The 15,465-nt window shown below is 33.0% G+C and overlaps 1 protein-coding gene across 10 annotated transcripts in view; it reads left to right on the top strand.

Annotated features, from left to right (window-relative positions):
* Window positions 1-15,465, top strand: part of NEDD4L (NEDD4 like E3 ubiquitin protein ligase) — a 448,524-nt gene that overhangs the window by 364,357 nt on the left and 68,702 nt on the right. For 7 of the 10 annotated variants that reach the window (XM_074207342.1, XM_074207347.1, XM_074207343.1 and 4 more), the window contains 4 exons: window positions 104-280; window positions 5,663-5,737; window positions 8,371-8,430; window positions 15,236-15,367. In XM_074207342.1, coding sequence (XP_074063443.1) covers window positions 104-280; window positions 5,663-5,737; window positions 8,371-8,430; window positions 15,236-15,367 — 444 coding nt within the window. The remainder of the gene's footprint in view (window positions 1-103; window positions 281-5,662; window positions 5,738-8,370; window positions 8,431-15,235; window positions 15,368-15,465) is intronic. The other 3 variants (XM_074207345.1, XM_074207341.1, XM_074207340.1) reach the window with 1 other exon arrangement.

The raw sequence follows: 15,465 nt of genomic DNA, 5'->3' as shown, positions 1-15,465 counted from the left end.
ATCACCTAATAGTCAAGACCTCATAAAATTTAAATCAATGGGGAAATAACACAAATCAAAATCCCATCTCTAGCATTTACAATAATTTCTCATTTCTTATAAGCCTTGGGAAACCATTTCAGAGGAAGTGAATATAACCGGAGACTCTCTTAGTCTGGTCTTACCACCACCTCCTGCTTCTCCAGTATCTCGGACCAGTCCTCAAGAACTGTCAGAGGAATTGAACAGAAGACTTCAGATCACTCCGGATTCCAATGGGGAACAATTCAGTTCTTTGATTGTAAGCAGTAGTATTTATAGAAACAGAGATGGAACACATTTTTATTTTTACAGTTGGTTGGTTGTTTTGACTTAGGTGAAATTGTGTATGTGTGAATATTTTAGCCTTTATCAATTAAATAATAACCAGATTTCCCTATCATGGGCATTAATCTGCTGTTGCCCAAGTTAACCTTTCCCCATAATGGTCAGCAACAAACATTATTTCAGTCTTAAATAAATTACTATTTTTCCCCCTTCCCCCCCAATTAGATTTTGTTACTTTAATTATTTTCAGTGGTAGGAATTATTTCCTTCTGGCTTGAATTCCTTAAGATTCATTAGTAATAAGATAGTGCACCAGATTATGACTTGGGAGATCTATGACTGGGTTCCTGAGTAATATAAAGACATTACACACTCCTGTACCTGTATCTGTTAGGCAAAAATAATCAAATTTGATTTATTTACCACTAATGATTAATGCAAATTTGCATTGTACTTGATAGTGAGCTCTAGACACCTATATGGATATTGATCTTGGGATAGAGAAATTGTTCCTCTGGTAGGGAAAACTAGGAAGAAGGAGAAAATATGCAGGTCTCTAGAGGTGAGCTATACATTTACATATGAAGAGACCAGTACTCCCCCAAGGAAAGGCAGAAGCCCCTTCCTCCCTAGGAGCCTATACAACCCTAGGGAGACTTGGTCATTGTGCACACTTCTCTAAATGGGTTCTTAATAGGTAAGAATATTTTTAAATGATTTTATTTTTAGAATCTTTGATTTAGAACCAGAAGTGACTTCTGAGTCAATCTAGATAATCTCCCATTTCACATATGATACATATGTATATACATATTTATAACTCTGACCCACAGTGATTAGGTGACTTATCCAGGTAGTAGGTGTAGACGTGAGCTTTGTATCTAGCCCCTATGTCTCCAGAGCCAAATGCGCTTTTCATTGCACCACTCTGCCTCTTTTATGTCCAATATAATATTTTATAATGAACATAAATCATTACTTGTTTCTTATCTGTTACTTGAATATTATACTCATGAAATACTCAGAAGCAAATATTATATATATATGTGAGAATACAGGGCATTTGTTTTGTATTCAGGTAGTTATGTCAGAGCCAAACTTACCAAGAAGCATAGAATCGGGGTGGCTAGGTGGCGCAGTGGATAAAGCACCGGCCCTGGAGTCAGGAGTACCTGGGTTCAAATCCGGTGTCAGACACTTAATAACTACCTAGCTATGTGGCCTTGGGCAAGCCACTTAACCCCATTGCCTTGCAAAAACCTAAAAAAAAAAAAAAAAAAAAAAAAAAAGCATGGAATCAAAATGTTAGAAGTTGGTCTATAGCCATTTAATCCTTTAGACTACAACCAGCTTTGCTTGTTTTTTTTTAAATTTAGCACACCCTATTTCTATGAAGAAAGCAGACAAAAATATTAGCTATACTTGTTGCTAATATAGTTCTTTTTTTAATTCAATTCAACAAACATTTAAGTGCCTATAATTTTTATAAGACACTAAAAAAAATGAAAACCAATCCCTTTTCTCCAACTATTTTCAATCTAGTAAAGGAGTAGATAAATGGTTTGTAAAGAAATATAATTCGGAGAAGAATAGAAACTGCTATGAGAGAGACTTCAAAAGGAAGGAAGAATTTTTTGTGACAGAGTGGGATCTGGGGAGGTTTAATCCAAGTTTGTTATGATGATTGAGTGATATAAAAATTATAAAGCATTTAGTACCATGCCTGATAAATAATAAGCACCATGTAAATGTTAATTATTATTTTAATTATTATTTGGAAAAGGTACTTGGGGTCTGGAGGATTAAGCAGCATTTCAGAGGACTCAGGCTGCAAAAAACACAGTTCTTACCATAAGGATCATGTGAATAAAGAACATGAGTTGGGGAATGGTGGATTCTCTGGGTTGACTTTTCAAAATGAGTAATGGGAAATGCAACTGGAAATATTAGACTGGAGCCAGTTACGAAGGGTGTTAAATTCTAAACAAAGAAACCTAGAATATATATTGTAGGTACTTAGAAACATTTAATTTCTTGGTTGGTGATATATCATCAGTGTATTGATTGGAAGTATCATGATTAGGACATCAATAGGAAGATGAATTAGAGCAAGTAATAGATGGGTTGGAGAAAGGAAAGACAAGAGCCATGGAGACTAGTTTGAAGACCAGTAGGAGATATGAAATAGAGGTTTGAATTTGGAATAGTACAGTGGAAATTGAAAGAGTGGAATAAATCCAAAGGATATTAAAGAAGTGGAATAACTTGGACTTGCAAAGTGATTGAATGTGAGGGCTAAGGAAAAAAGTCAAAGGAGTACCAGTTAATGGTGCCATTAATAGAAACAAGAAGGATTCAAAGGAAGATTAAGTTTTAGGGCAAGTGGAGTACCATTTGGGACATGATGAATTTGTAATGTCAGTAGGGTATCTATCTGTATTTAGTAAGTAGTTGAGAATGTGGGGTAGTGATGGATATGATGGTGTAAGACTCCTGCTCATAAAGTAATAATGGGATCCAACCACTGGAAGATATGAGATCACCTAAGATAAATGTGAAAAGAAAAATGACTTCTTTTTACCACAACCTTAAATTCCTTAGGGAACTGTCTTATAGGACCCTACCCAGCATTTTGGCAGTAAAAGTTATAGGGTTCAGAAAGTCTGTGAATTTTAGGTGGTGCTGGTCCTAGAGAGGAGAAGCAGATGCAGCAGGGGAAATCATAATGTGGGTCCCTGAATTGTAGGATCATGCAGTATATTCAGAAAAATCCTGTAATAAAGCAGCTATTTACCTTTAAAAATGAGAACAAATACAATATACTAGAGAATGAAGATGTGCTATTGCAAACAATGGCAGGCTGTCCGCTGGAAATGTTGTTTGAGAAATGATTACTCTAGCCAAAAGAATTCATTATCAAGATAGTATCTAGTTCAAAGAATAGGAGGGCAGTATAAAAATGTAAGTATAATATTGATAATCATAAATAAAAGCTTTCATATGGATGATTTTAAAAAAAAACTTGCCCTTCCAATTAATGTGTCATGATTACTCTTAATGAAGCTTCATTTTTGAAATTATGATTATTTTTACAAAAAAGAGAAATGCCATTGAGATGTAAACATGCAAATTAAAATTTACTGCCAGAGGGGCAGGGAAAGACTGCATAGCTTAGAAGTACAGATGAAATTGAATATTATTGTTATGGAAACAAATGAAGTGATAAAATCATACATTAGGACCTACAAAACATAGAAATACCCAATCTTCTACAAAGAACCTACAGCCTACATTAAGATCTGAAAAACATAAAATGTCCCATTTTTTACAAATAACACATAACAATACCTTTATTGTATTTAATGCAAAATACAATAGCAATTCTATGGAGTTAATGTAAAAAATAACTGATTAGATTAACAATAATTATAATAAAAGTTATTAAAAAGTTAAGAACAGTTATTAAATAATTGATTATATTAAAATGGTAACTGCATTTACTTACATAATAAAATATTGTTCTATTTAGGGCTACTATATTGCTATTTTAAAGTAATCTCTTCAAGTATGATAAAAATCATTTTTCTCAGAAGAAGAGCTTCTAGGAAAAAGAATCTGGAGGCCTACCATCTCTAACTTGCCTTATTATTCTGATGTTACTTTGATACTCTGAATATTTCAATTTATGTTCCAGGGATATTTGAATGACATTTACTCAGGAATCTACATCCTGATTCATGCCCATAAAAAATTTACCTTCACAGTCATGTAGAATTATTCATAATTACAAAAGTTTTGAAGAAATGTAAGTGTTCAAGATTTCAATAACGGATGTGTCTTTTGTACTGAGGTAGGGAAGGAATGAACAAAAACAAAATTATGCTAAGTAAGAAGTGGGCAGTGGGCATACATCATTACTTTAAAGAATGTATGATTTTATTAGCATTCTTCCAATAAGGTAAATCATGAATTCTCTTTAACAGAGTTTGATGAGTATGTTGTGACTAGTGGTATTCATCCCTTGATATTAAATCCCCTAGTAATGAATCCATCCGGAGTTAACTAGTTTGAACCTTGGATGAAAGGACCCATTCATTATAGTTGTTTTCAAAGATTTATAGTTTGATAAAGGCTACAAGATTTTACTTTCTACTAGTCTTGCATTTGAGAATCTAGGGTTATAGTTTTGCTATGATGAAACATGAGAGTAGGAATTAAATGGGAATTGGAAATAAATATAATATAATATACATACAAAGTCAGTATGGCAGAGTGAATAGACTGCTAGATTTTGAATAAGGAAATCTTGGGGTCATTGTCCTTTTTTGACAATAACTAGGTATTTTTTTTTGAGTGTAACCTCTGAGTCTCAAGGTACTTATTAGGACTTATCTCCTAATTTATAGACAGACTGAGATCTGCCTCGTTGAATGGTGTTTCTACATCATTGATATTATAGCTCTTTGACTACTTAGGTATATGTACCTTATATATGGTACATACACAAACATCTTCATATGCTGCTTGCCTCTATTTAGGTCTTCATCTATTAAAATCTATATTCAATGAATACAAGATATTCATGTATTCATTGACCTTGTGAATTTGATCAATATTTCTTTTGCCATTTTAAATGATCTTGTTAACAGAATACTACATGGAAAATTTCCATATCATTCTGAATTTTTTCTTTTTTTCACTTTTCTTCTTTTTTTCTTTTTCTTTTCTTTTCTTTCCTTTTTTTTTTTTTTTGCTGAGATTTATTGAATTTTCCTCTGAGGAAAGGATTAAGAATTCTTGATTTGTGAAAGTTAAGATAAAATTATATGTGTCTCTCTTCAAAGACTAAAATTAAGCCTTTGTTTTGTCCAGTGCTTTATGTATTGTAGGCATTCATTGAATGTTATTCATCATCATACATCACTGTTTTCTTTCTCATTTTCTTTATCTTTCCCATTATGGTTTGCATACCAGAATATTATTACTTTTAAATGTAGGATTAGTTTTAAATGTTAGATGGAAATGCAAATGTAACCTATTTATTATCCTTTTATTTCTTGTATTCTTTTTCTATTTTTTGATAGTTTTTCTAACTAGGGCCCTACCATGAGACCATCTCAATAAAAAAAAGTTGAGAATTAAAAATAGGTGATTTTGTTCTAAATATTTTTCTTGATAAGATGATGGTTTCTTCTTAAATTGCCCTTCATGTTATAGTAGAAGCAGAAAAGTTGTGTAAAGAAAAAATTCATTCTGCTTTCAGTGAATGAATAGAATAATTTTTTTTAGCTGATCAAACCTATTTTTTTAAAAACTCATGTACTTGACAGCTTATATTTTTTTCTTATTCTTACAGCAAAGAGAACCTTCTTCAAGACTGAGGTCCTGCAGTGTGACAGATGCAGTTGCTGAACAATCACATCTACCACCGGTAAACTTAAGCTAATTTTTAGTTATTAGATGATACATTATAATTTAATTGAAATCCTCCCTTATATTCAAAAAGTAGTTTTTCCTGAACAAATAGATATTCTTAACCAGATGTGGGTATCCACTTTTTTAAAAAATAAAAGAAAAAATTCACAGCCCCATCTCTGGTTTATTTTGGGGGTTTGTTTGTTTTGGGTTTTGGTTTTTGCAAAGTAATGGGGTTAAGTGATTTGCCCAAGGTCACACATCTAGGTAATTTTTAAGTGTCCAAGGCCGAATTTGAACTCAGGTCCTCCTGACTCCAATGTCAGTGCTTTATCCACTGTGCCACCTAGCTGTCCCACAGTCCCATCTCTGAATACAGAAGCATACTTTTCTTTTTTTACACTCATATTAAGGAACACATCAATTCCCTACCTTTGCCTAAATGATCTTAACACTAAAAGCCCATGATCCTCTTAGCCCAACAATTCTTACTCATCTGTTTTTAGTTTTCACCAAAAAGTAATTAACTGGCAATGTACATTAATAATTCCTTTTAGTTTTAAAGAGTTATTTAGATCTAAAAAATAAATATGGAAGAGGAGCTATGCTCATGTAAATGTGAATCCTGTATAGACATTGTTATATGGCACTTTCCATGTTCTTTCCAAAAAATTATATCCATTATCTGAATTTTTTTAGCCAGGAAGTAACACTTTTCTTTTAAAGTTAATAGTAGGAGGGGCGGCTAGGTGGTGCAGTGGATAAAGTACAGGCCCTGGAGTCAGGAGTACCTGGGTTCAAATCCGGTCTCAGACACTTTCTAATTGCCTAGGTGTGTGGCCTTGGGCAAGCTACTTAACCCCATTTACCTTGCAAAAAACCTAAATAAATAAATAAATTGAATAAAGTTAATAGTGGGATACACTCTTCTCTCATTGTCTAGTAAATCCCATGAACCATCTCAAGACAGCTATCTTGAATCAAAGAATTGACTGCAATTTAATGATTAAGCTGTTATTTTTGGCAAATTTAAATTTAAATTTTTGTCTTTGTAACCCCAGGACTTAGCACCATCTTCCTATAATAAGTTCTTAATTAAAGTTGTTTTGAATATAGGTAGAATTAGCAACCTACAGTGACTACATGTATATATGTTTATACTTGAACTGCTTTCGGGAGAGGTATTTTGGATAAGCATGAAAATGATAAGATGCATGCAGATTTGTTCTGCTGAAGTTAAAGTTTAGCCTTTTTAATTTGTTATTTGGCCCTTAGAGAGTTTTTTTCTCTCTCTTCTTTATTTTTTCTTTTTCTTTTTTTAAGGTTTTTCCAAGGCAATGGGGTTAAGTGGCTTGCCCAAGGCCACACAGCTAGGTAATTAGAAAGTGTCTGAGGCCAGATTTGAACTCAGGTACTCCTGACCCCAGGGCCTATCCACTGCACTGCTAGCTGGACCATTTTTTTTTAACCAAACAAGAACACTGGAATTTTCTGATTTTGCTAAACTTGAATGAGTTCTAGTAGAGATATGTGAACAATTATATTTTCTGAATCCATTAAAGATGTCTTCCATTGACATATTTTTTATGGGATTCATTAGAAATGTTTCTGAAGTAGTCATTAATCAGAGTAACAAATAATTGACTTCACTCTTCATATTTTTAACTCTATCAGACATTGTTAAACTGTGTTCCTTATTCTTTACTGACCTTTAATTAATTCCATACAATTAAACTTGATTTGTTCGCTGTATCTCTGTGTTTGGTGAATTTTAAGTGGATTTTTTTGAGCGTAGACTGTATACAGACACACGCACGCACACACACACACACACACACACACACACACACAAACAGAGAGAGAGAGAGAGAGAGAGACAATGATACAGTAATCCAATGAAATAAATGGCCATAACAACAAATTAACTAGTGTCTTAAAACCTCATTTGGTGGTGGATAAAGAAACTGGTAAGAATATAGGGTAGACAAATGTCAAATGTCTTTCTGGAATGATTTGGGTATAGGCTTGCTTTGGTGAAGTTTGATGAATTCTTGGGATTCTTTTCAACCTAATAATCCTTTGATTTTCTTTAATGAATTAACGACACTTCTTTTTCTGTTGTATGATCAAAATATATTTTATTTTTGAAAGGGCTCACCTCCCTGGAAGCTGCTCTTTTGGGACTTCAAGGACACCCATACACTTGATAGTTTCTCTGCTTTTTCAAGCTTTGTACTCACTGATCATCAGTGGCCAAATACTGATAATGTCAGGACAAAAAATTCATTAATTCTTTCTGGTGGGGAATAAAAACATCTAAGAACAATAATTCTTTGGTGGTAGTTTTTTTTTGTTAATCAGACATTTAATAACGATTCCCATTCTTATTGTCATCTTTTGGGAATTTATTAATTAGTGCAAAAACACTATTGTTTTTTGGTAATTTAAAGAGGGAAAATTTCACATTCCTCTTTGTCCACTACATATCAGTGATTACTAGCTTGATTTTGCTTCTGGAAAGGATTGATTTAACAGGATTCTCTGATCACAGGGCTTAACTGTCTCAATGACCCACACATAGATATGATTCCTGATTCATGGAATCTCCTACCTGAACATTTTTAACTGACCTAACCTATGATTTAACAGCAGAGTGCCCCAACTAGGAGAGCCCGTTCATCAACTGTCACTGGTGGTGAAGAACCAACGGTAATGTTTTTCTTTATCAGACACTATCTCTGAGTCTATTTGGGTTGGTTTTAATGACTTATATGAGGGTTGATTGTCTTTTGCCTTTTTAACATAGACTTCAGTATGTTCTTAAAATGCACATGCCTCTTATTTTTAATCCTTTGATTGGATAAATTTCTTATGTCTTTAGCAAAATAGAAGGTATTGTGATTCTAGGAATTTTTATTACCTTTTATTATCATTTATCCTATCTTTATCTATTACTTCTTTGTTGTTGGATAGTTTTTTCATTTTCTTACAATTCCAATCTATTACAGTATCTGGTATTACTGTGTGCACTTAGTCAATATTTATTGACTTGATAATTTATCAATGGAAGTATAAATATGGAGTTGAAACTTAGACGGTGAACTCTTATCCATATAAGCTTTTGTCTCTGTAGATTTCTGGGTTTAAATCCTTTTATCACCTTATAAACATAAAGGGTTGTGTTTGTGTATGTGTGTGTGTGTGTGTGTGTGTGTGTGTGTGTGTGTATGTGTATATATATATACATAGATAGCTCTAGAAAATCTTTTTTATATAAGTTTATATTTGAGGAATACAAATTGGTTTTATCCATGTAATGTTAATGGTTTGAAAAGCAGTCAATTTGAAATGTTAATATTTTAAGTTGACCATTTACAAGAAAAGCATTGTCAGTGGAATCAAAGTAGTTTACACTATTAAGTTGTAAGCAATTTAGAGAGCTCTAGATTGTATGAAGCAGGCGGAGAGAGGACAATGGAGAAAGGAGATAAAGAGATCATCAGTGCATGAGTAACTTGCTATAAATCTTGCTAATTTTTATGCTGTATCTTGGGATATATGTAACTCTGTAGTTAAGATTACCTTTAGATCACATTTTGAAATAGTTTTAATGAAAATTAACCTCAGCCAGCAATTTCTGTTTCTTACCTGGCTTTGGAAATCCCTTGTCACTATTTGATTAGTGATATCATACTGGATTGCACTGAAAAATAAATTATATGTGAAGAATTAGAGTGCCAGAGTTTAAGTGGCAACACTTGTCAGACTAATCATTGCAGTGAAGTATTTCATGGGTGGTTATACAGGAATTCCACCTCTCATGCTTTCTTGATTTGACTCAGGTGCCCCATTAGACCCTTGTAAGGAAAAGGATGAAGTCTGTGCATGCACCATACCATAGACTGGTCAAACAATTTGAAAAAAACAATGTTTTACCTACATGATATCAGAATTCTTTTCTTTGCCCATGAATAGTTTCCATTTACCCAGAACATGACAAGTATATTGCATTTGTTATGAACTTAAATGACAAGTTCATAGGAGACAATGTTATGTTTTTAATATTCACATGTTTTAATCTATGATCATATATTCATATTATCTTTCATGTTCCTTTTTTCACTTATTCAGTTTGTCAACTTGCTCCACGTTTGTCATTTTTAATTGTTAAATAGTGTTCTATAATGTGTTTATTATATCATAGTCTGCATAGATACCACTATTATATAGCATTCAAAGATGTTGTTTCCTCTATCTGTATATAATTCTAAGGCAGAAGTAGCAATTTTTCATGTTCAAAACAAGAATACTGTCAAAATCACTTATCTCAGCAGTGGGGATTCAGAGTAAGTGATTCCTTTCTAACAGCTTTGTCATTATCATTAAACTTCATTATTAGAATAGGAAAAAGCTTACTGATGTCCATTTTGTGGAAGTGGAAGAGAGTTCTTGAGGCAAATTATACAGATCAACAAGAACATTGTATCCATTGTCCAAAAACCAATTGTATAGTGGAACAAGAATGGACCTTGGAGTCTGAAAAGATCTAGACTTGAGCCTTGGTTCAATATCTTTAACTTTCTGCTTCAATTTTCTCATCTGTAAAATGGGCTGAATAATAATTGTTCCAACCACCTGGGGTTTTTTTTAGTTTTTACTATCGCATGACATGTATTTCATTATCATAAAGCACTATATTAACAGAAATTGATAGTTCACATAAAAAGGACTTCCTTTAATAGCATCAGAATCTACCTTGCAAACCCTTTGAAATTCTTTTTCTTAAGGTTCATTAGGCTTATTATTCTATATAAAAAAAGTCTGAAGGAACCTCCATACCTACATAGCTACATATTATTTTGATATGGGATAAAACACAATCTTTACTCTTCATTTTACAATATAAAGGATCTTTCTATGAGACAACAAAAATGATGATTCGAAACATACTCTCGTATGTTTATAAGGGCTTTGTGACTTTTCAGAATGCTTATGTCAGACAATAAAACATTTATTGCTTACTATATATAAAGGATATAAAAGGAGGTAAAAAATAATCCCTGTCTCCCAAGAAGTTCACATTGAAATAGACAAGAAAATAAGATTTCTACTTTGGACAGAATAAAGGAAAAATGATTTATTAATCTCTTATTAAGTGTTTTATAAATATTATCACATTTGATCCTCACAACAGCCCTGCATTTTACATTTGAGAAAACTGAGATAGACGGTGGTAAATTGAGTCTTATAGCTAAGAATTTAAGTATTTTGAACTCAGATCTTTTTCACTCCAGGCCTGGCATTCTATCTACTGTATCATCTAGCTTGTGGATACAAAATCATTGAAATTTTGGCAAGTAGTGATTAAAGGTATTTCTTCCCCTATGTTTTTGTTTGTTTTGTTAAGATCATTTAATTGAATTTCAAAAAATTTTGTATCATTTGACCATGATTATACAGTTAAATTGGTGAAGCTTAGTGCAGATGCCAAGGCTTTTGACCTTTTATCTAAAGAGGTAGCATATCATCAACAGAGTACTACATTTAAAGTCAAGAAGACTTGAGTTCAAATCTTGTTCCCCAGACACTGGCTGACTATAAGACTGAGTATATAATCTTCCTTAGTCTCAGCATCTTTATGTATATAAATATGTATAGGACTAATAATAGCATCTATAGTGAGAAGCAAATGAAAGAATATATAAGTATGTTAAAAATCTTAATGCACTCTGTAAATTAGCATTCAAATTATTATTACTCCATGGCATTATGTGAGAGAAAAAGATAGTATTTTATACTGCAGAATATTAGAATTGACTTGGTTGGCAGAAATTTAACAGTTTCCTGGTATTTGACACAATCTTGAAATCTGGTGGTCAAGAAGGGATCCTAGACTTTCAAATTTAAAAGGATCTTAAAGATCACTTTATCTAACTCCATCATTTTACAGATAAGGAAATCAGTGTTCACATTGTTTCAGCATCCTTTCCATTATACCAATATCTTGCTTTGGGAACTTTTATTGTTTCACATCCCAATTGATTTTTTTCTTCATTTTACCTAAATTCAACTATTAGACAATTGTAATTGATGGAAATATGGCATCATCAAGCACAATAGTATAGTATTCAGCCTGCGAGATGAAATAAATTGTGAAATACTATATAAAACCTGTTAGCAGCTGTTAATTACCTTCTCAAGGACCATTTGGGGAAGTAGCTTATGAACAACAGAAGGATGAAACATTAGCAATCATTTTGTCAAATGACAGCAACTATATTTGCACTTATTCTACCTTTCCTGCTTTATTCAAAGTCTTAATCATGCATTCTTACTGACCACCTTGTGGGGAGAGTATCACATGGCTTTGTGTCCTGTTTGCATCACAGTTTAGAAAGATTTTATTTATTCTGTGTTTTACAATCCCCCCCCCCATTCTTGCTTCCCTCCCCCCATCCCCCACAGAAGGCATTCTGTTAGCCTTTACATTGTTTCCATGTATTTGCATCACAGTTTAGCCTATTTCAGAGATAGCCAATTATTTCAGGAATATCATTTATTTTAAAAGAGCTAGACTCTCCAGCTTCATTTCTCATCATTAGGAACACTGAGCATTTTATTAAAGGTTAGCGTTTTCAACCATTCTTTGATTCATGTGCTTTAAGACACTATATAAATATGAATTATTTATTATTTTCCTATAATAACATAGGAGGTGGCGGGGGGAGAAAGTTTGTAAGTAAAATTATCCTGTAAATCAGTCTTGTGGCTGGACAAGGCATTCCTAATTGAGTTTCCAGTTGTAACAGATCAATTTTGTATCATAAAAGGGTGCATGTCTTGGAGTCTCAGAATCTGGGGATTTGACTCTGGACTCTTGAGAGTTACATGTAGGCAAGTCATTTCAACTCCTCATTTCGAAAGTGGAGATGATTATAATCACACTACTTAACCTTATGGATTGTGGTGACCAAGATATTCTATTAATCCAAAAACGCTTTGAATTCTTAGTTGTTACTACTGTTGTTACAGCTGCCTAAGCTATTCAAATTATTTTACTTTGTACAAATTCATTTCATTGGCAAACTCTTTATAACTCACTAATTGTTTAATGAATCAAATGTGATTAGAGGGAGGTCAACTCACCTCTTTTAACTTCATCGGTAAAATGAATGAGGGGGAGGGGATGGATTCTGGCATCAAAGATCTCTTCCAGTTCTTAATCTTTCATCTTATGATCAAATATCCTTTGCCAGGCTACCAAAGGAACTAAAAAAATTCCTTCACAATTCAAAAAGAGTTTTATGAGGGCATATCACATTGCCTTTCCTCCTCCAAAGCAGTGCTAGAGAGGAAAACAAATAATTTTATCAGTGTGACTCAGCCCATTTTTGCTTTACTTTATTTAACCAAAAATATTATTAGTTGATGCAATAGGTCATGATTCTGTGACCTGTACATTCCATGTATTTAGTTAAGTCAGAATACATTCAAATTAATGTGCCCACTGAAAAAAGAAGGGCTGCCTTAGTTTACAAGAATTGTCATACAGTGTCATTGCTCTTATAATGATCACAATAATTTTCACTGAATCTATCCATGGAATTTTGTCATAAAACATATACGACCCAATACACTGTGCTCCCTAAACTACTTACTTTGAAAAGGGTGCTTCTCAAAAAGAAAAAAAAATGTTATAGCTGCCCCATGGGGCAAATTAATTTACAACTGAAGCATGCTATATAGTCCATGAAGAGAAATCTTTGACTTCTTGTAAAATGTTGCCTAAGACATTGGCATAACTCCCTTTTAATAGTATGCTATTTCCAACAAGTACATTTTGGTCATCACTCATATGAGACCAGATTTCTGCACACTATTTTACCAAGGCTTTTAGATGCTGAGCAATATCAAACAAAAGAGATGGGAATAATCAAAGTCATTTGGAGTCTTCATTGGATATGTTTATTCTTTTTCCTTTTAGATTAACAAGGATTAATTTTTCTTTGCCCTTATACCCATTAAAAGGAAGGAAAAAACCTCAAAATAAATATGCATCTAGTTAAGTAAAATATTCCATAATGATCATGTCCAAGAGTTTTATCACAAGCCCATCATCTTTATGTCAGTAATCAGACAGCATGCTTCATCCTCTCCAGAATCCTGGAGAATTCTTCTCCATTGCATTGTTTAGAGTTCTCAAGTCTTTACCATGTTGCTGCTCCTGTTTTGTCACATCACTACATCAGTTCACATAAGTCTTCTCAGTATGAATAGGTTTTCATCCTTAGTAAAATAAAGAGATCATTATAGCATCCATTTAAGTAAACAGTGATGCAAGAAGAGTCCCTATACAGGACACATTCCTCATATCTATAGCATTGAATTTAAGAGAAAAGTGCTATCCATACTTTCTCTTCTCATATTGCTGAATAATTCTCAACCTGTGGCAGCATCAAACCCTGAGAAATTTGAAACATCAGAAAAACCCTTTTCTGCTCTTAATTTTCCATCCTTGATAATATATTATCAGTATGTATAATCCTTGAAAAAGAGCCCTATGAATATCAGTGTGGAGGGGCTAATGAAAAATAAATGCTAATTAATGTTTTGTCAGCAATGGAGTTATGGATTAGTGAGACATTCTGATAGGCTAATAGATGATTAAAAGTTCCATATTCTTTGAATCAGAATCCCCAAAGCCAGATAGATAGATAGATAGATAGATAGATAGATAGATATAAATATATAGATAGATAGATATAGAGATAGAGATAGAGAGATAGAGATAGAGATAGAGATAGAGATATGTGTCTTAGGGAGGTAAAAGATAGAAGTCTTACAATATACCAAAATGTTTATAGTAGAACTCTTCATTGCAGCAAAGAATTGGAAAATAGGCTACATTTTGTTAAATAAATGCTTTCTTTTCTCTAAAAGGTTTTGTGTATTAGGAGGTTCAGAAGGTAGAATTTAAGATTAAGAATTTAATTTTGGAAGGAGAACTAAGAGAACATCCTTATTGAAGCTATTTGGGAAATTATATTCTCTAAAGAAGAACTAGTCAGGCACTAATGTCCTATCTAATTAAAGATGACATTTGAAATTTTTTAAGATTCTTTTAAAAAATTGTTTATGACCTCAGTAGTCTTTTATAACCAAGCAGCCTATCATTATTATCATTATTATTATTATTACTCTTATTATCATTTCTAGAGTAGTGACTTTGTAGATTCAGTAGATTTTAGGACCTACAAACTGTGCTCATTCTTGTATTTGGCTTTTTTAATTATATTGTTTAGTTTTACTGCATACCTAAGGATATTAAGTGACTGGAAACTTTATGTTTTGAAAATAATCCCTTTTAAATGTTCTGTGATTTTTTTCCCCCTACAAATAACATTAATATGCTGTGTTAAAGAAAAGGATTCTTCTCAGGTGGAAATGACTTTATAAAGCTGTTCAACAGAATGATTGCAAAACATAAAATAATGCCAGTTTCTTGCATAAACAGCCATCAGTGGCCTATGTACATACTACGCCGGGCCTCCCTTCAGGCTGGGAAGAAAGGAAAGATGCTAAGGGACGCACATACTATGTCAATCATAACAATCGAACTACAACTTGGACTCGGCCCGTTATGCAGGTATGACAATTCTGTCCAACTTAAAGTGGCAGGCCGTAAAATTTCAAAATATGGCCATTTCATTGTTTTTCAAAATTCATCCATTCTATTAAAAGGTC

The sequence above is a fragment of the Macrotis lagotis genome, chromosome X (assembly GCF_037893015.1).
Source record: "Macrotis lagotis isolate mMagLag1 chromosome X, bilby.v1.9.chrom.fasta, whole genome shotgun sequence".
NCBI lineage: Eukaryota > Metazoa > Chordata > Mammalia > Peramelemorphia > Peramelidae > Macrotis > Macrotis lagotis.
Note: the sequence above shows the minus strand (reverse complement) of the source record. Positions and strands in the feature narration are given on the sequence as shown.